Source organism: Pan troglodytes, chromosome 7 (assembly GCF_028858775.2).
Source record: "Pan troglodytes isolate AG18354 chromosome 7, NHGRI_mPanTro3-v2.0_pri, whole genome shotgun sequence".
Classification (NCBI taxonomy): Eukaryota; Metazoa; Chordata; class Mammalia; order Primates; family Hominidae; genus Pan; species Pan troglodytes.
In genome coordinates this window covers 154,739,278-154,759,492 of record NC_072405.2, presented here as the reverse complement: position 1 = coordinate 154,759,492, position 20,215 = coordinate 154,739,278, and the positions used below count along the sequence as shown (strand labels likewise).

The window sequence follows — 20,215 nt, the reverse complement described above, 5'->3', positions numbered from 1 at the left end:
CCGTTGCCAGGATGTGGGTCCGAGTGGATGAAGCCCGTGTAAAATATCTGCTCAGCAAAGGCCTTGATGAGCTTTTCTGCTATCTAGGGAGAGGAGAGGCCTTGCAGTGTACACAGCACCAGCCCGCCCTGACCCGCCCCCGCCCCCCCCGCCCCCCCCGCACTCACGTCATGCACCGCCAGCCCCTGGCTCCTGATGGCCTCCACATCGTTGACCTTGCAGCCGGCGCAGAAGTCGGCAGTGAGCACGCGCTGGGGAGAGCAAGAGGCTGGGCTCAGCAGGCCCGGCGCTGTGCCCACCCCAAGGGCCTGGCCCAGCCCACCTTGCTGGACTTGTCCCAGTGCACGCGGGGCACCACGACGTAGGGGAAGTGCGCCAGCTCCCGCGCACAGCGCTCTGCGTTGCGGCCCTCATTCTCGAAGTCCAGCTCCTGGGCCAGGGTCCCCTTCAGGTCCTGGGGGCCAGATGGCGGTTGAAGACCAGCTCTGCCTACCAGCTGCTCCTACCAGCTCTGCCTATGTGCTTGCTCCTGCTGGCCGGGGAAGGGGTGGGGCTGTACCTGGAGGACCCAGCTGAAGCCAAAGCTGGGGTGCATGACCTCAACGAGCCGCAGCAGGAGCTCCAGGGTGTGGATGTCCCCATCAAAGCGGTCCCGCAGGTCGATGTACTGCACCTGCACTGGGCGAGGGTGTGGTAAGAACTTGGGGCCCCACTGTGCCCCGCCCCAGCCCATTGCTGAACAAGGCAGCCCCCATATACCTTCACGGCCACGCTGGTGCCATCGTGCAGCTTGGCTCTGTGCACCTGTGCCAGGCTGGCGGCAGCAATTGGCTGGTAGTCAAACTCCTGGAAGAGCTCGTGGGGGAGGGCCTGGAAGTCCTCAAGGAACAACTCGTCCACCTGGAAGGACGGGTGCTCAGAGCAGCCTGGGGCCACTGCTGGAGGCCCCACCTCCCTCGGCCTGAGCGCACACTCACCTCCTGGAAGCCCCGCTTGAGGGCCCTGTCCTCTAGCACGCGCAGGGTCCGGGTATACTCGGGGGGAAGCAGGTGGTTGAAGGAGCACAGCCCCTGGCCCAGCTTCACGTAGAGGCCCCCGTTGCTGATGGCCCCTGCCACCAGGGCATCAGCCGCCCGCTGGTGACACGCAGACATCACCTCCAAGTAGCCTGGGCTGTTCTGACCACAGGCATGGGGAGAACACATGGGGACAGGTGGCTGCCTCCTCAGTCCCACCCAGCCCACCACCTCGTGCCCACCACTGTGTGCCCAGGGCACCAGGACAAACCTCTTCCACCCCTCGAAGGACAACATTGGTGCACCACCAGTAGTCCAGGGAGATCTGCAGGCCGACCTTCAGAGACCTGCGGGCAGAGGTGGCCTCAGTCTCCAGCGGGGCAGGCTCGGGGCCCCGGTGCTTGGTCCTCTTGTCAGAGCCCTCATGGTCTAGCCTCACCCCGGCCAGCCCTTCATGTCCCAAGGGTGAGGCCAAGCCAGGGTCCAGCCTACAGCCACGTAGGCCTGTGTGAGCACAAGGGGGGCTGCTGAGCTCGTGGGGTGTCCTGTGGCCCTGCAGGTCAGTCTCAGCTCAAGATCAGTAGAACGGGGCCAGGTGTGGTGGCTCATGTCAATTATCCCATCACATTGGGAGGCTGTGCTGGGAGGATCACTTGAGCTCAGGAGTTCGAGACTGACCTGGGCAACATGTTGAAACCCTGTCTCTACCAAAAATGCAAAAAAATTAGGCAGGCATGGTGGTGCACACCTGTGGTCCCAGCTCCTCAGGAAGCTGAGGCAGGAGGATCGTTTGAGCCTAGGAGGCGGAGACTGCAGTAAGCTGAGATTGCACCACTGCACCCCAGCCTGGGCAACAGAGCGAGACTCCGTCCAAAAAAGATCTGCAGAGCTGGGCACAGTGGCTCACGCCTGTAATCCCAGCACTTTGGGAGGCCGAGGTGAGCGGATCACCAGAGGTCAGGAGTTCAAGACCAGCCTGGCCAACATGGTGAAACCCCGTTTCTACTTAAAATACAAAAAAATTAGCCGGGTGTGGTGGTGCACACCTGTAATCCCAGCTACTCGGGAGACTGAGGCAGGAGAATTGCTTGAACCCGAGAGGCAGAGGTTGCAGTGAGCCAAGATCGTGCCATTGCACTCCAGCCTGGGCAACAAGAGCGAAACTCGGTCTCAAAAAAAAAAAAAAGAGGCTGGGCTTGGTGGCTCACACCTATAATCCCAGCACTTTGGGAGGCCGAGGCGGGCAGATCACAAAGTCAAGAGATTGAGGCCATCCTGACCAACATGGTGAAACCTAGTCTCTACTAAAAATACAAAAATTAGCTGGGCATGGTAGTGCGTGCCTGTAGTGCCAGCTACTCAGGAGGCTGAGGCAGGAGAATCACTTGAAGTCAGGAGGCGGGTTTCGGAGAGCTGAAATTGCGCCACTGCACTCCAGCCTGGCAACAGAGCGAGACTCCGTCTCAAAAAACAAAAAAAGATCTGCAGAATGGGCAGCCTGTGTCCATGCCACCCTCACTCCCTGCCACCCTCAAGGGTGCCCAGGTGAGATGGGGTAGGGGACGGTATGGACGGTGGCATCCTCTGGAGAGATGGGGTTCCAAGGCTGTCTGTGAAGGTAAAGGATGGCAGCAAGGGGGCAGGGCTGAGGCAGCAGAGGTCACAGGAGGGTCAAGGTCACCTGCAGCCTGAGGTCCACTAGGAAGAGAGGAGGACACCAGGAGGGTGGGTCTCCAAGGCCTGGGGAGGCAAGGTCTGCAGGGAAGAGAGCCCAGTTAAGGCAGGAAGTGGGGGACATCCTGGGTATCTGTTGAGCAGGTACTGGGCTCCTGGGGGAGATGTAGGCAAGAGGATGGGGTAGAGGGGTGTCCCCAGGCCTGGCCCCAGTTAGGAGGATATCAGCGTGGGAGCCCTGGGAGAACTCTGGGGACCAGCTGGGCAGCCCTGGAATGAGGCGCCAGGCAGCAGGCAGACCACACACAGGTGCACAGGGAGGGGCTGAGGTCAGAGTGGCTTCTCCAAGGCTGGCCATGGCCAGAGGCCTGTCCCTGCATTCTGTGAAGCTCACGTACCTGCCTGGGGACAGGGCCCACAGTCATTCCTGAAGCGCAGCTCTGGCGCTCAGGTGGGCTCTGTGTCCCCCATCAACCCAGGGCAACCCCCCGGCCATTCAGGCCCCACTCTGGCCCCCATAGAGCACCTGGAGTGCGTGCTTGGGTTAGGCCAGGGTTTCAGTTTCTTTTTTTTTTTTTTTTTTTTTTTGAGACGGAGTCTCGCTCTGTCGCCCAGGCTGGAGTGCGGTGGCAATCTTGGCTCACTGCAGGCTCCGCCTCCCGGGTTCACGCCGTTCTCCTGCCTCAGCCTCCCGAGTAGCTGGGACTACAGGCGCCCAACACCAGGCCCGGCTAATTTTTTTGTATTTTTAGTAGAGACGGGGTTTCACCGTGTTGGCCGGGATGGTCTCGATCTCCCGACCTCGTGATCCGCCCGCCTCGGCCTCCCAAAGTGCTGGGATTACAGGTGTGAGCCACCGTGCCCAGCTCTAACTTTTCTACTATTAAAATTTGTTATAGTAAACACAACACTTTTGTAACAAAACTTAAAGATGTGAAAAAGTCCCACAGACTTGTGCTTGGGGGAGAAGGAATTTAATTTAATTTTTTTTTTTTTTTGAGATGGAATCTCGCTCTGTCGCCCAGACTGGAGTGCAATGGCACAGTCTAGGCTCACTGCAACCTCTGCCTCCCAGGTTTAAGCAATTCTCCCGCCTCAGCCTCCCGAGGAGCTGGGACTACAGGTGCCCACCACATGCCCAGCTAATTTTTCTATCTTTAGTAGAGATGGGGTTTCTCTACGTTGGTCAGGCTGGTCTCGAACTCCTGACCTCGTGATCCGCCCTCCTCGGCCTCCCAAAGCATTTTCACATTGCATTTCACATTGCCTCACAGAGCATTTTCAACATTGCTGTATGTTTGAAGTTTTTCACAATAAAATGTTGGAGGCCGGGTGTGGTGGCTCACACCTATAATCCCAGCACTTTGGGAGGCCAAGGCGGGCGGATCCCCTGAAGTCAGGAGTTCAAGACCAGCCTGACCAACACAGAGAAACCCGCCTCTACTAAAAAATACAAAGTTAGCTGGGTGTGGTGGCGTGTGCCTGTAATCCCAGCTACTGAGGAGGCTGAGGCAGGAGAATCGCTTGAATCCAGGAGGTGGAGGTTGCAGTGAGCGGAGATCCCACCATTGCACTCCAGCCTGGGCAACAAGAGTGAAACTCTGTCTCAAAAAAAAAAAAAAAAGTATCAATGAGTGCTAAACTGCTGGGTGGAGGCCAGGCGCGGTGGCTCATGCCTATAATCCCAGCACTTTGGGAGGCTGAGACAGATGGATCACTTAAGGTCAGGAATTCAAGACCAGCTTGGCCAACATGGAGAAACCCCATCTCTACTAAAAATTTAAAAAAAATTAGCTGGGTGTGGTGGCAGGTGTCTGTAATCCCAGCTACTGGGGAGACTGGGGCTGGGAGAATTGCTTGAACCCAGGAGGCAGAGGCTGAAGTGAGCCAAGATGTTGCCACTGTACTCCAGCCTGAGTGACAGAGCAAGACTGTCTCAATAAATAAATAAAGAAACAAACAAACTGCTGGGTGGAGGAGCAGTGAGAACAGACACATCATCTCAACTGCCTCCGTACGGCTAATTACAAGGGAATCAGATGGGGGAAACCGAAATCATGTGCCCCCGGCAGGACAGAAGCAGTGTCACTCCTGTGTGATTCCTGCCAAAACAGATGACGAATATGACCACAAGCAAACATCAGACAAACCCACACTGACAAAATAAGAAGCAGTGAAATATTTCTGTAAAAGATGAGATGGTAATTATTTTAGGCACTCTGGCCACGCATGAGCACATGGGCAACTGTGCACCAAGTGGTCACAGGCAATGCATGGGCATGGCTGTGTTCCAATAAAGCTTTATTTGCAAATCAGACAGCTGCCACACTAGGCCCCTGCACTTGGCCCAGGGACCACAGTTTGCTGACTCTTGTTATACGATTCTTACAAGCCTGTAATCTTCAAAGGTGTCCAATCATGTGCAATGAAGAATTAACTTTACCCAAACAGAGGACTGACCTTTGTCCCTTCTGAAGTCCTTGGGATTTCCTGAGTGATAAGGAGTGCCTCTGTTTTCCATGGTGGCCCTGAGGGCTTATGCTAAGAAGGGACTCAGGGCGAAGACCCACCACTTTGGGGCCCACGGGGATGGGAGCGGGAGGACCGGGGCTGGAAACTGAGTTCCTGGGATTTTCTGAGAAACTGGAGATTTTCAATCAATCCCGCCCAAGTATTAATACCCCAACAAAAACTCCAGGCATGGCCTGCGCGGTGGCTCATGCCTGTAATCCCAGCACTTTGGGAGTCCGAGGCGGGCAGATCACTTGAGGTCAGCAGTTCAAGACCAGCCTGGCCAACATGATGAAACCCTATTGCTACTGAAAATACAAAAATTAGCCGGGCGTGATGGTGGGCACCTGTAATTCCAGCTACTCAGAAGGCTAAGACAGGAGAATCGCTTGAACCCGGGAGGTGGAGGTTGCAGTGAGCCGAGATCCCACCATTGCACTCTAGCCTGGGCAGCAAGAGCGAAACTCCATCTCAAAAAATAAAAAAAATAAGTTAAATAAAAAATTAAAAAATTAAAAAAAAAAAGTTAAATTTAGTTCAGGTATGATAGCTCACACCTGTAATCCCAGCCATTTGGGAGGCTGAGGCAAACGGATCACCTGAACTCAGGAGTTCAAGACCAGCCTGGGCATCGTGGCAAAACCCCATCTCTACTAAAAATATAAAAAATTAGCCGGGCATGGTGGCGCACACCTGTAGTCCCAGCTACTCGGGAGGCCGAAGCATGAGAATTGCTTGAACCTGGGATATGGAGGTTGCAGTGAGCTGAGACGAAGCCACTGCACTCCAGCCTGGGCAACAGAGTGAGACTGTCTCCGAAAAATAAAAAAAAAAGGGGGGGGTGGGGGAAAGCAAAACACATAGGTGATTTTTTTTTTTTTGAGACAGAGAGTCGCTCTGTCACCCAGGCTAGAGTGCAGTGGCGTGATCTTGGCTCACTGCAAGCTCCGCCTCCCGGGTTCACGCCATTCTCCTGCCTCAGCCTCCCAAGTAGCTGGGACTACAGGCAACCGCCACCAAGCCCGGCTAATTTTTTGTATTTTTTAGTAGAGACGGGGTTTCACCATGTTAGCCAGGATGGTCTCGATCTCCTGACCTCGTGATCCACCCACCTCGGCCTCCCAAAGTTCTGGGATTACAGGCGTGAGCCACCACGCCCGGCCACATATAGGTGATTTTATTTTTTATTTTTATTTTTTGAGACGGGTCTGGCTCTGTCTTCCAGGCTGGAGTGCAATGGCGTGATCTCGGTTCACTGCAACCTCCGCCTCCCAGGTTCAAGTGATTCCCCTGCCTCAGCCTCTCAAAGTAGCTGGGATTACAGGCGTGAGCCACCGCGCCTGGTGGTGATTTAAGTTTAGGGCCAGGTGTGGTGGCTCACACCTGTAATCCCAGCACTTTGAGAGGCCGAGCTGAGCAGTTCACCTGAGGTCAAGAGTTGGAGACCAGCCTGTCCAACATGATGAAATCCTATCTCTACTAAAAATACAAAAACTAGCCGGGCGTGGTGGCACACACCCGAAATCCCAGCTGCTTGGGAGGCGAGACAGGAGAATCACTTAAACCAAGGGAGCAGAGGTTGCAGTGAGCTGAGATCGCACCACTGCACTCCACCCTGGGTGACAGAGCAAGACTCCGTCTCAAAAAAAAAAAAAGAAAAGAAAATGTAAGGAGTGGCAGATTAAAGACAGGGCTCTGAGGCAGAGAAACATTGTCCCAAACCTTCCACCTTCCTGGGCAGCCCCTGATCATTTGGGTACCTGCGGCCTGTTCTGACCTCTGCTGCCTTTTCTCATGGTGCACTGGCCCTGCCATGCTCCTCACCCGCGCTCCTTCCTGGGCCCCTGCATGGGTGCTGCTGTCACCCAGGATGTGTTCCCGGGCTACCCTGTGCCCTGCCAGGGAAGCTCCACAGGCCTGCTTGTCTATGCAACCGTGACGGCTTAGAGCCAAGGAGAACGTGCAGACTGCTGGGAAAATTAACAGAGGTCCCTCCCTGCAACCCCAGCTCAGCCCCTGAGAGTGAGCTGTGAGAAGATGTTTTCCCACAAAGTGAGCCCAAAACGCAGGCTCACCAAGCCGGTGGCCGAGGAGGTGGACACCAGACACAGCTGCATGCCATGAAATAGAGGGTGAGACAAACCCAGGCCTGTCAAGCCGACATTTCAGAACCAGGCTGCAGGGGACGGTGGCTGGCAGCCCTGTGTGGCCCTTGCATGCACTGCAGCAGAGGGTCACGAGAAAAAGGCAGAGGACCCGAGGCTCTGTCGTCACCCACCCCAGGCTGCGAGACTGGATGGCCCTGCAAGACAGACAATGCCACCCAAAATCTGCAGGCAGGGACAGCAGGAACTCCAAGCAAAACCAGATGCCAGGGAGACCCACGTGGGGAATGACTGTTTTGTCTTTTAGGCTGAAAATCCTCAGGTGCCCAGCTATCCACAAGCTTCCACTCACTGCTGGAGGAAATTTCTGTGAAACTTCTGGTGAAATCCCTGAAGGCACCAGAAGCCGAGGCACTTGCTGAGAAACTGACCTAGGCCTGGCAGATGCTCGGAGGCAGGCAGAACAGGACCACACCCTCCCTGCCTCCTTCCTGCCCTGACACTCCATTCAAAAGGGCTTTGGGGGCCGGGCACGGTGACTCACGCCTGTCATCCCAGCACTTTGGGAGGCCGAGGCGGGTGGATCACGAGGTCAGGAGATCGAGACCATCCTGGCTAACACAGTGAAACCCCGTTTCTACTAAAAATACTAAATAAATAAATAAATAAATAAATTAGCCAGGCGTGGTGGTGGGCACCTGTAGTCCCGGCTACTCAGGAGGCTGAGGCAGGAGAATGGCGTGAACCCGGGAGGCGGGGCTTCAGTGAGCCGAGATCGCGCCACTGCACTCCAGCCTGGGTGACAGAGCGAGACTCTGTCTCAAAAAAAAAAAAAAAAAAAAAGGGCTTTGGGCTAACAGGTTTCTCTCAAAGCCAAGAGCTGGTTCCACCAGGCTCAGGCTAGGCAGGGCTTTGTGGCTGCAGGAATTCCGGGATCTGACAAAAGCAGGAATGCCCGCCCAAGGGTTCCAACAGAAGGTGTCCTCACCCTCCCCCTGAGTTCTGCACTGTAAGGTAAAGGAGGAAGAAAGGGCCCTGACAGCAATAACCCCATTTTGCCCATCTCCAGGGCAAGGGACAGAGGCAGCCTCCTCTCCCAGGCCCAAACCTTGGAATGGGGCAAGAAGAGAAGGAAGGCAGGGCAGCTGCTTCTCTGCCAGCCTAGAAGCCTGAGGGAGAAGGCACCGGCCCAGGGCTGGAGCGCCTCCCCGCTCAGGCCAAGGCTGAACTAGGGAAGGGCCTGTGGCGGCTGCATCCAATGTGGAAGACCCTCGTCTACACCACCTCCTATAGGCCCCGCCAGTGCTCACTGTCCCTTCAGCCAGCACCTTCCCATGTAGGAAAGGACGCCTGAAAAGCAGCTGTAAAATCCTCAGCAAGCTCTGCAGGCCTCCCAGGCTCACGCCCCTCGTCTGTGAAGGCATCTGGAGCAGGCAATCCTGCACCGCACACCCCCCGCCCGCCACACCGCACCCCTCGCCCGCCACGCCGCACCCCTCGCCCGCCACAGCGCATCCCCCGCCCGCCACGCCGCCCCCCCCGCCCCCCCCGCCCCCCTCATCTGTGAGGGCATCTGGAGCAGGCACTCCTGCACGACACACCCCCCGTCCCCCTCGTCTGTGAGGGCATCTGGAGCAGGCACTCCTGCACGGCGCACCCCCCGCCCACCACGCCACACCCCCTGCCTGCCGCCAGGCCCTCCTACCTGCCAAAGCGCCCCATGCCATCCACCACGAGCCGCATCCTCCTCTTCTCCCGCGCCTCTGCCATGACATAGCGGGCTCCGAGGAGCAGGGGCGCCCCCACTACCGCGGTGGAGAGCACCTTCCTCCACAGGGGTGTGGGGCTCGAGAACCTGAGGAGAGACAATGCAGCCTGGAGGCGCCGCCCCCCACATTCAGCTGGGCTCTGACCTCTGCCCCCACCTCCCCCAGCACCACCTCTCACTCCTGTGTGCACAGCCATTCTGATGGTGTGGTCAGCAGAGAACACCACCGCATCAGCGTCCCCTTCCCTGAGCCCCTGCACCAGATGCCCCTGCACCAAAGCCCGGCACCAGATGGCCGTAAGGGGCAGGTCTCATTCAGGTCTGTCCAGAGACGCAGCCAATGGGCCATGGGACATGGAAATGGCTCCTCAGGTAAAGGAAGCAGCTCAGTGGCAGGTCTGTGCTCCTCACGGACCGTGGCCACCTACACTGTGGAGAATCACAACCACCGTCCACCTCGCAGGGTTCAACTGGATGGTCATCAGCACAGCAGAGACAGAGAAGATGCTGCGGTCGGCACGTGCTGAGTCGCATGACAGTACAGAACAAGAAACAGAGCTTCCCCCATATTGAATATAGTAGGATCGCCATACATGCTGAATACAGCAGAAGCCGAATACTCGCTGAATACAGCAAGAGCCCAACACTCGCTGGATACAGTAGGAGCCCAATACTCCCTGAATACAGCAGGAGTCTAATACTAGCTGAATACAGCAGGAGTCCAATACCTGCCAAATACAGCAGGAGCCCAATACTCGCTGAATACAGCAGGAGCTCTACCTATGCTGAACACAGTAGCAGCTCCATATATGCTGAAACCAGCAGGAAACCCATAACACTGAGTGCGGGCGGTGCCTGAGCACACATCTGTTTCTACACCCGGCCCATAATCCTGAGTGCGGCAGGTGCCTGAGCACACATCTGTTTCTACACCCGGCCCATAATCCTGAGTGCGGGTGGTCCCTGAGCACACATCTGTTTCTATACCCGGCCCATAGGCTGAGTGCGGGAGGTGCCTGAGCACACATCTGTTTCTGCACCCGGCCCATAATCCTGAGTGCGGCAGGTGCCTGAGCACACATCTGTTTCTACACCCGGCCCATACGCTGAGTGAGGGAGGTGCCTGAGCACACATCTGTTTCTACACCCGGCCCATACGCTGAGTGCGGGAGGTGCCTGAGCACACATCTGTTTCTACACCCGGCCCATAATCCTGAGTGCGGGCGGTGCCTGAGCACACATCTGTTTCTACACCCGGCCGATAACCCTGAGTGCGGCAGGCGCCTGAACACACATCTGTTTCTACACCCGGCCCATAACGCTGAGTGCGGGAGGTGCCTGAGTACACATCTGTTTCTGCACCCGGCCCATAATCCTGAGTGCGGCAGGCGCCTGAGCACACATCTGTTTCTGCACTCGGCCCATAACGCTGAGTGCGGCAGGTGCCTGAGCACACATCTGTTTCTACACCCGGCCCATAATCCTGAGTGCGGGCGGTGCCTGAGCACACATCTGTTTCTGCACCCGGCCCATAATCCTGAGTGCGGCAGGCGCCTGAGCACACATCTGTTTCTGCACTCGGCCCATAACGCTGAGTGCGGCAGGTGCCTGAGCACACATCTGTTTCTACACCCGGCCGATAATCCTCAGTGTGGCAGGCGCCTGAGCACACATCTGTTTCTGCACCCGGCCCATAATCCTGAGTGCGGCAGGTGCCTGAGCACACATCTGTTTCTACACCCGGCCCATAATCCTGAGTGCGGGCGGTGCCTGAGCACACATCTGTTTCTGCACCCGGCCCATAATCCTGAGTGCGGCAGGCGCCTGAGCACACATCTGTTTATGCACCCGGCCCATAATCCTGAGTGCGGCAGGGGCCTGAGCACACATCTGTTTCTGCACCCGGCCCATAATCCTGAGTGTGGCAGGCGCCTGAGCACACATCTGTTTCTACACCCCGCCCATAACGCTGACTGCTGCAGGTGCCTGAGCACACATCTGTTTCTACACCCAGCCCATAATCCTGAGTGCGGGCGGTGCCTGAGCACACATCTGTTTCTGCACCCGGCCCATAATCCTGAGTGCAGCAGGCGCCTGAGCACACATCTGTTTATGCATCCGGCCCATAATCCTGAGTGCGGCAGGGGCCTGAGCACACATCTGTTTCTGCACCCGGCCCATAACGCTGACTGCGGCAGGTGCCTGAGCACACATCTGTTTCTACACCCAGCCCATAATCCTGAGTGCGGGCTGTGCCTGAGCACACATCTGTTTCTGCACCCGGCCCATAATCCTGAGTGCAGCAGGTGCCTGAGCACACATCTGTTTCTGCACCTGGCCCATAATCCTGAGTGCAGGCGGTGCCTGAGCACACATCTGTTTCTGCACCTGGCCGATAATCCTGACTGCGGCAGGCACCTGAGCACACATCTGTTTCTGCACCCGGCCCATAACGCTGACTGCGGCAGGTGCCTGAGCACACATCTGTTTCTGCACCCGGCCCATAATCCTGAGTGCGGGCGGTGCCTGAGCACACATCTGTTTCTACACCCGGCCGATAACCCTGAGTGCGGCAGGCGCCTGAACACACATCTGTTTCTACACCTGGCCCATAATGCTGAGTGCGGGAGGTGCCTGAGCACACATCTGTTTCTGCTCCCGGCCCATAATCCTGAGTGCGGCAGGTGCCTGAGCACACATCTGTTTCTACACCCGGCCCATAATCCTGAGTGCGGGAGGGGCCTGAGCACACATCTGTTTCTACACCCGGCCGATAACCGTGAGTGCCGCAGGCGCCTGAACACACATCTGTTTCTACACCCGGCCCATAACGCTGAGGGCGGCAGGTGCCTGAGCACACATCTGTTTCTGCACCCGGCCCATGACGCTGAGTGCGGGAGGTGCCTGAGCACACATCTGTTTCTACACCCGGCCCATAACGCTGAGTGCGGGAGGTGCCTGAGCACACATCTGTTTCTGCACCCGGCCCATAATCCTGACTGCGGCAGGCGCCTGAGCACACATGTTTCTACACCCGGCCCATAACGCTGAGTGCGGCAGGTGCCTGAGCACACATCTGTTTCTGCACCCGGCCCGTAATCCTGAGTGGGGGAGGCGCCTGAGCACACATCTGTTTCTGCACCCGGCCCATAATCCTGACTGTGGGAGGTGCCTGAGCACACATCTGTTTCTACACCCGGCCCATAATCCTGAGTGCGGGCGGTGCCTGAGCACACATCTGTTTCTACACCCGGCCCATAACGCTGAGTGCGGGAGGTGCCTGAGCACACATCTGTTTCTACACCCGGCCCATAACGCTGAGTGCGGGAGGTGCCTGAGCACACATCTGTTTCTGCTCCCGGCCCATAATCCTGAGTGCGGCAGGTGCCTGAGCACACATCTGTTTCTACACCCGGCCCATAATCCTGAGTGCGGGAGGGGCCTGAGCACACATCTGTTTCTACACCCGGCCGGTAACCGTGAGTGCCGCAGGCGCCTGAACACACATCTGTTTCTACACCCGGCCCATAACGCTGAGGGCGGCAGGTGCCTGAGCACACATGTGTTTCTACACCCGGCCCATAACGCTGAGTGCGGCAGGTGCCTGAGCACACATCTGTTTCTGCACCCGGCCCATGACGCTGAGTGCGGGAGGTGCCTGAGCACACATCTGTTTCTACACCCGGCCCATAACGCTGAGTGCGGGAGGTGCCTGAGCACACATCTGTTTCTGCACCCGGCCCATAATCCTGACTGCGGCAGGCGCCTGAGCACACATGTTTCTACACCCGGCCCATAACGCTGAGTGCGGCAGGTGCCTGAGCACACATCTGTTTCTGCACCCGGCCCGTAATCCTGAGTGGGGGAGGCGCCTGAGCACACATCTGTTTCTGCACCCGGCCCAAAATCCTGAGTGCGGGAGGTGCCTGAGCACACATCTGTTTCTACACCCGGCCCATAATCCTGAGTGCGGGCGGTGCCTGAGCACACATCTGTTTCTGCACCCGGCCCATAACGCTGAGTGCGGGAGGTGCCTGAGCACACATCTGTTTCTACACCCGGCCCATAACGCTGAGTGCGGGAGGTGCCTGAGCACACATCTGTTTCTGCACCCGGCCCATAATCCTGAGTGCGGCAGGCGCCTGAGCACACGTTTCTACACCCGGCCCATAACGCTGAGTGCGGCAGGTGCCTGAGCACACATCTGTTTCTGCACTGGGCCCAGAATCCTCAGTGCGGCAGGTGCCTGAGCACACATCTGTTTCTGCACCCGGCCCATAACACTGAGTGCGGTAGGTGCCTGACCACACATCTGTTTCTACACCCGGCCCATAATCCTGACTGCGGCAGGCGCCTGAGCACGCATCTGTTTCTGCACCCGGCCCGTAATCCTGACTGCGGCAGGCGCCTGAGCACACATCTGTTTCTACACCCAGCCCATAATCCTGAGTGCAGCAGGTGCCTCAGCAGACATCTGTTTCTGCACCCGGCCCATAATCCTGAGTGCGGCAGGTGCCTGAGCACACATCTGTTTCTACACCCGGCCCGTAATCCTGAGTGCGGCAGGTGCCTGAGCACACATCTGTTTCTACACCCGGCCCATAATCCTGACTGCGGCAGGTGCCTGAGCACACATCTGTTTCTACACCTGGCCCATAATCCTGAGTGCAGCAGGTGTCTGAGTGCACATCTGTTTCTGCACCCGGCCCATAATCCTGACTGCGGGAGGTGCCTGAGCACACATCTGTTTCTACACCCAGCCCATAATCCTGAGTGCAGCAGGTGCCTCAGCAGACATCTGTTTCTGCACCCGGCCCATAATCCTGACTGCGGGAGGTGCCTGAGCACACATCTGTTTCTACACCCGGCCCATAATCCTGAGTGCAGCAGGTGTCTGAGTGCACATCTGTTTCTGCACCCGGCCCATAATCCTGACTGCGGGAGGTGCCTGAGCACACATCTGTTTCTACACCCGGCCCATAATCCTGAGTGCAGCAGGTGTCTGAGTGCACATCTGTTTCTGCACCCAGCCGCAGGCGCCTGAGCACCCATCTGTTTCTGTACCTGGCCGCATCTGTCCCAGGGACACAGGTTGTCCTACTGCAGAGCTCTCGGGAGAAGGAGACCCCTGCCAGATTCACTGAGCCAGTGGCGCTTGGACAGCTCACCCTGCCTGCCCTGCCTGGCCACATCTACCCTCCACGGCCTTCCTGCCTTGCCACCGTCCATCTGCGCACTGTGGTCCAGACTTGCTGGCCTCAGGACATTGTCTGGCCTTTCCTTCTGCTCAGACCCATCCCTCCACATCTCTTCTTGCTGCTCTTCCTCTTGTGTGACTCCCACCTATAGTCACCCCGCCCTCCTCCATGCTCTGAATGACCCGGTTTGCTCTTCAGAGCAGGCGCTCCATGTGCACCCTTCCCGATTTGCTAGCTGTCTGCTCTAAATGCTGTGATCAGGGTGTGCCCACCCCTGAGCACGGTCCCATGGGTCCCTGGGGGTCTTTGGTCCCAGTGCACCGCACTGAGGAGCAAACATATCCTGCCTTGGTTGTGGGTACAGGAGAAGGTCTAGCCTTGGGCCCTCGACTGCCACCTCTGCATGCACACAGACGCCATCCATGCCTGCCTGGGTGAGAGGCGCATGCCCGTGGAGGACTCGTTACCTTGGAGGAAGGCCCCTGACGTTTCTCCTGAAGAACGCAGCAGGGGACGGCCAGGGCTTCTGCCTGCTGTGCAGCAGAGCAGAGTGGAAATGACAGAGCTGCACCTGCAAAGAGAGAAAATTGTGTGGGGTCGAACGAGGCCAGGACACGCCCCTGCCCTCAACCAGTACCAGCACTTACATGTGCTGGAGTCTGAGGCAGCCTAACTCTAAACCTAATGTGTGAGTCCATTCTCACACTGTTCTAAAGAACTACCCAGGCCGGGCACAGGGGCTCACACCTTTAATCCCAGCACTTTAGGAGGCCGAGGCGGGTGGATCATCTGAGGCCAGGAGTTTGAGACCAGCCTGATCAACATGGTGAAACCCCGTCTCTACTAAAAATACAAAATTAGTTGGGCATAGCGGTGCATGTATGTAATCCCAGCTACTCGGGAGGCTGAGGCAGGAGAATCGCTTGAACCTGGGAGGCAGAGGTTGCAGTGAGCTGAAATCGCACCACTACACTCCAGCCTGGGCAACAGAGTGAAACTCCATCTCAAGAAAAAAAAAAAAAGAACTACCCAAGCAAGACTGGGTAATTTATGCAGAAAATAGGTTTGTTTGTTTTTCTGAGATGGAGTCTCACTCTGTCGCCCAGGCTGGAGTGCAATGGCACGATCTCGGCTCACTACAATCTCCGCCTCCCAAGTTCAAGTGATTCTCTTTCCCCAGCCCCCCGAGTAGCTGGGACTACAAGCATACGCCACCACATCCAGCTAATTTTTGTATTTTAGTAGAGACGGAGTTTCACCATGCTGGCCAGGCTGGTCTAGAACTCCTGACCTCAAGTGATCTGCCCTCCTCAGCCTCCCAAAGTGCTGGGATTACAGGTGTGAGCCACCGCGCCTGGCCTGGGTTTAACTGACTCACAGTTCTGCAGGCTGTCCAGGAAGCACCACTGAGAGGCCTCAGGAAACTTACAGTCATGGCAGAAGGCAAATGGGAAGCAAGCACAGTATGGGTGAAGCAGTGGGGGGGGCGGAGAGAGAGAGAGAGCAAGCGAGAGGGCAAAGGGGAAAGCGCCACACACACTTTTAAACCATCAGATCTGAGAACTCACTCACTATCACGACAACAGCAAGGGGGAATCTGCCCCCAGGACCAGATCACCTCCCACCAGGCCCCTCCTCCAACACTGGGAATCGCGACTCAGATGAGCTTTGGGTGGGGACACAAAGCCAAACCACATCACCAAGTCAGGCAGCAAAGACTGCCAGCACCGCTGGGATCATGCCAGGAAGCCAGGTTCCCATCTTTGATTCCGTAATGGAAACACTATCCTACCTCCTGGGAGCAAGGCTGAGTGTCAAAGTATCACAGGAGAGAAGGCTAAACGCAGCTTAACCAGGGCTGATGCCTCAGATGCTGACAGGTCATCAAACATACCCCGTCTCTGAATGTCCCCTCAGTCTCTGCAGGAAGAGATGGCATCACCATCTGGCTCATCTGGGATGGGACCCACCCCATCCCTGCCCCTGCACTCTCTTGGCAGCACCCTGACCTGTCATTTACTATTTTACTATTTCCTGCTGCTGAGACCACTGACCAGTGGCCAGAGGAAAGCAGTCCTCATCTCCGAAGGAAGTGGCAACAGTGCCCAGCCATGGAATCATACAGCAGACGCCAACCTTGAAGGTGGATGCCCGGATGGGAGGAGTGGCCTACGTAGGTCACTGTTCTGAAAGCAGATGAAGAAACTTACAACTTACTGAGACCCCACAGACAGGGACCCTGTACATCTTTTACTTGGAGGAGAAGAGGACATGCTGCAGCTAGCAGGACACACGTAAAGAAGTCCCAAGGGTCAGGCGCGGTGGCTCACGCCCGTAATCCCAGCACTTTGGGAGGCCAAAGCGGGTGGATCATGAGGTCAGGAGATTGAGACCATCCTGGCCAACATGGCGAAACCCTGTCTCTACTAGAAATACAAAAAAAGTAGCCAGGTGTGATGGCGCATACCTGTAATCCCAGGTACTTGGGAGGCTGAGACAGGAGAATCGCTTGATCTTGGTAGGCGGAGATTGCAGTGAGCCAAGATCGAGACACTGCACTCCAGCCTGGGCGACAGAATGGGACTCCATTTAGAAAAATAAATACATAAATAAAGAAGCCCCACCATGAGACTCTTGACACATGGCCCTGCTTTATTTTTGTGACTATGAAAACACCACATAGAACTTACAGTATTATTAAAAAAAAGAAAGAAAGAAAACACCACAGCTCTCACTGGAAACCTTGGTCTCCCAATCACACTTGACCTATGATGAGGTCTCACAACTCCCTCAACCCCAAATTCCCCAACTGAGAGCTCTTCACACAAGTCAGGGTTTGGGGGGAAAGGACTGTGCATAGCCAGTCATGCCCCGTGGCACAGACGCTAACATGGTCCTCAACACTGGACCTAGTAAGGAACTGACTTGCCAGCTGGTTTTTGGCCAGAGCTCAGAGCCCTGGAGAAAATTTCGAGGACTCCAAACAACACGAAAGCCAAAGGGAAAAGTCCATGGCCTCTTGTCCCTAGAGGGCGGGTTGACAGAAACCCCTGCTTGGCGAGGTCACATGCAGCAAGTGCTGATTCACAAGGAAAACCCGAGGCAGCCGGGCAGCGACTCGCAGGCGGGCCATCCACCTGCTGCCTACCCAGCCTGCACCTCCTGACCCTAGCCACCTCTGGTGCCAGCGCATGCGTGGCTAGAGGCCCCGAGATCAGGCAGTCGTGCCCACGGACTGTGGAGAGACTCTGAACAGCAGCTCGTAAGTGGCTGCAAGGGAGCTACCTCCAGGTGGCTATCCCAGCCACTGCCCACCTCATCCATGACCAGCAACGCAAGCTGTTTCCACAGGCTCCACCAAGCAGGTGAGGCCAGGAAAGTCATGGCTGGCTGACTGCTGTCTCCAACAACAGTTTTCTGCTCTTTCCTCAGGAACCAGCATTGCAGAAGGGGCTCCAGCTGCGTCTCTCACTCCCATTCTCATCCAGGACAGAGATCCCTCCAGTAGACCCCGGGCCACCATCACCCTACCCTGGTCCACCAGCAGCCTTGCTCATGCTCACGCCTCGCTCCACCTTGTTCACCGTGGTCCTATCCTGCCACTGTCCTCATCACACACCAGCGTGACTGACAACTTACGGAATCTGTCCTCCCACTAGACTGTGAGCAGTGCCACCTCTCAACCATCTCTGAACAAGCAGGCACTCAATGAATGCCTGCCGAATGAGCCCAACAGCTGTGAAGCACAGGACTCAACAGAACCCCACATGGCCCTGCCAAGCAACAGGCACTGATAACCCACAGTGCCTGCCAGGGCCCATGAGGCTGAGCAAGAGCCTGTCTCCTCCAAATGTGGAGCGCCCAGCACACCCAGACTATCCTCTCTGAAATTCCCATCACACAGGAGAGGTCCCCAAGGCCCAGAGAGGTTATGGGTTGGGGGGCGAGCCTGCAGCTGCACCTCCCAGAAGGACTTCCCAGAGCCCAATCCAGGGCAATTCTCACGTGACACACAGCCCCAACCGCACCCAGAACACGACCTCTAAACTGCCAGAAGATAAGCCGTCTTTTAGACGGTAGGTCCCCAGGGCCTTCCCCCTACACACCTGAGACGGCCCTGGTGACACTTATCCCTGCAGCTCCCCTGACTTCCAAAGCCTTCCAGTTTGGACAAGATGAAACAGGTGCCCCCTGTCAGAACCTCTCATGCTTTCTTATGGTGAGTGTGTGCAGTCTGTCTGCACAAACGGAAACACCTCCTGTTCCAGAGTGACTCTAGACCACAGCTGACTACCTTGAAAGCGGCAAGTATTCTGAGTGGTAACACTCATGGTAACAGGTATCATGAAGTTCACAACCAAAGGGCGTGCTTTGGCCGCAGAACCACATGCATGTCCGATCGTGTCTGGTTTTCCAGCGCCTGCAGATGAGGAGGATGCAGCTCCCGCAGACAGGCCCGGCCGCAGCAGTGAGAAGCAACTGCCGAGTCTCAGAATGACGCCAGAAACTAAAAACCATGAACGGATGACCAGAGCCTGGGGAACCCAACAGCACTGTGCACCTCAACAGGAGGGGAAACTGAGGCACATAATTGTCCCCAGAGTTAGGAAGAGACAGATTGGGAGTCTGGGCAGGGTAAGTGGGTCTGGCGACCACAGACACTGTCCTTCTCCCAGGGTGTGTGACCCTGTCAGCCCCAGCCAGCCCTGCTCACTGGCCATGAGCAGCTCCTAACCAGAGGCTAAACCGACCTGTCCACTCGCTGGGGCTGGGGAGGGACTGAGTGGCCTGCACGTGGGAAGACTTTGTCACCTGGAAGGAGCTGCACTGAAGGCCACCTCCCCGGCCCATGAAGCACCCTGGGGTCACACAGCTGGGCTGGGGCACGAGTGGGCCGTCCATCTGTGCTATTTATAGCCAGACGGGCAAGGCTAGCTTATCGCCAAACACAAGCTCTGCTGACATTCCAAGAAAAAAAGGAACGGCGCTGGGAGCCCCTTCATCTCTTCTGGAAGGGGGTGGGTAAGATGCGTGTCAAGGCCTCTGCCCCGCCCCCCCGCAGTCCTAACCGCAGGGACAGAGCAACGGGACCCGGCGGCGACGTGGGAGCGGGGAGACGCCGAGAGCCTGAGAGAGGGGGCCTCGGAGCCGTGGGGGGCGCGCCCCTGAGACGACGCAGGGGCGCTCAGAGCAGAGCCCGGCCTGCAGCCCCCGCCCGCCCGCCGCCTCAGGGCAGGGCAGGCCCGGCGGGGAGGCGAGCGAAGGAGGTCCGGGGCAGCAGGCTGGGCAGGGAGGCGTCCGTGATTCCGGGAGGCCGCCCCGCGAGGGGAACGGCGCCTGAGGCTTCCCCGCGGGGCCCCTGCCCTCTGGAGATCGCGCTCTCCGGGGCGCCGGGCACCCGCCTCCGGGCTGGGCGGAGGGGCTCCTGCGGCTCCCGGTGCAGGCGGCGTCAGGGCTGCGGGCGCGGCTCCCGCCTGAAATCCCAGCTCTCGGGGAGGCTGAGGCGGGCGGATCGCTAGAGCCCAGGAATTCGAGACCAGCCTGAGCAACACGGCGAGACCCCGACTCTGCTAAACACAGTCGGCCGGGAGCGGTCACGCCTGCGGTGTCAGCTACTTGCGGGGCCGAGGCGGGAGGATCGCCTGAGTCCGGGAGGCGGAAGCTGCGGTGAGAGGAGATCGCACCACTGCGCTCCAGGGCGACAGAGCGAGAAACCTGCCTCAAAAAAAAAGAGGGAAAAAGCCCCGAGGGTCTCTAGGGCGGGGTCTGGGGACCTGCGGGTCTCGGGTCTCTGGGGCTGGTGTGCAGGATCTCGGGCGCCCCGGGCCGGGAGAGTCCTCACCGGTCGCCACATCTCCGACCACTGCTCCGCTCTTCTCCCGCCCGGCGCCGCTTAGCGTCTCGCAGCCCAGCAGGCCCTGCGGGAGGGCGCGTAGTGCGCAC

General features: G+C 57.4%; 1 protein-coding gene across 17 annotated transcripts in view; it reads right to left on the bottom strand.

The window, feature by feature from the left end:
* The window catches only part of ADCK5 (aarF domain containing kinase 5), a 21,416-nt gene extending 1,201 nt beyond the window's left edge, over positions 1–20,215 (bottom strand). Inside the window, exons 1-14 of one of the 17 annotated variants that reach the window (XM_063817488.1) lie at positions 20,115–20,184; positions 16,740–16,837; positions 16,282–16,458; positions 16,065–16,192; positions 14,740–14,843; positions 9,012–9,161; positions 2,698–2,771; positions 1,288–1,363; positions 978–1,178; positions 760–900; positions 560–673; positions 323–454; positions 168–251; positions 2–83 (exon numbers count right to left, since the gene is read on the bottom strand). In XM_063817488.1, coding sequence (XP_063673558.1) covers positions 2–83; positions 168–251; positions 323–454; positions 560–673; positions 760–900; positions 978–1,154 — 730 coding nt within the window. In that variant the 5' untranslated portion in view covers positions 1,155–1,178; positions 1,288–1,363; positions 2,698–2,771; ... (4 more) ...; positions 16,740–16,837; positions 20,115–20,184. Of the gene's footprint in view, position 1; positions 84–167; positions 252–322; positions 455–559; positions 674–759; positions 901–977; positions 1,179–1,287; positions 1,364–2,359; positions 2,456–2,697; positions 2,772–9,011; positions 9,162–14,739; positions 14,844–16,064; positions 16,193–16,281; positions 16,459–16,739; positions 16,838–20,114 lie in introns of all 17 variants that reach the window. The other 16 variants (XM_063817485.1, XM_009456150.4, XR_010159725.1 and 13 more) reach the window with 16 other exon arrangements.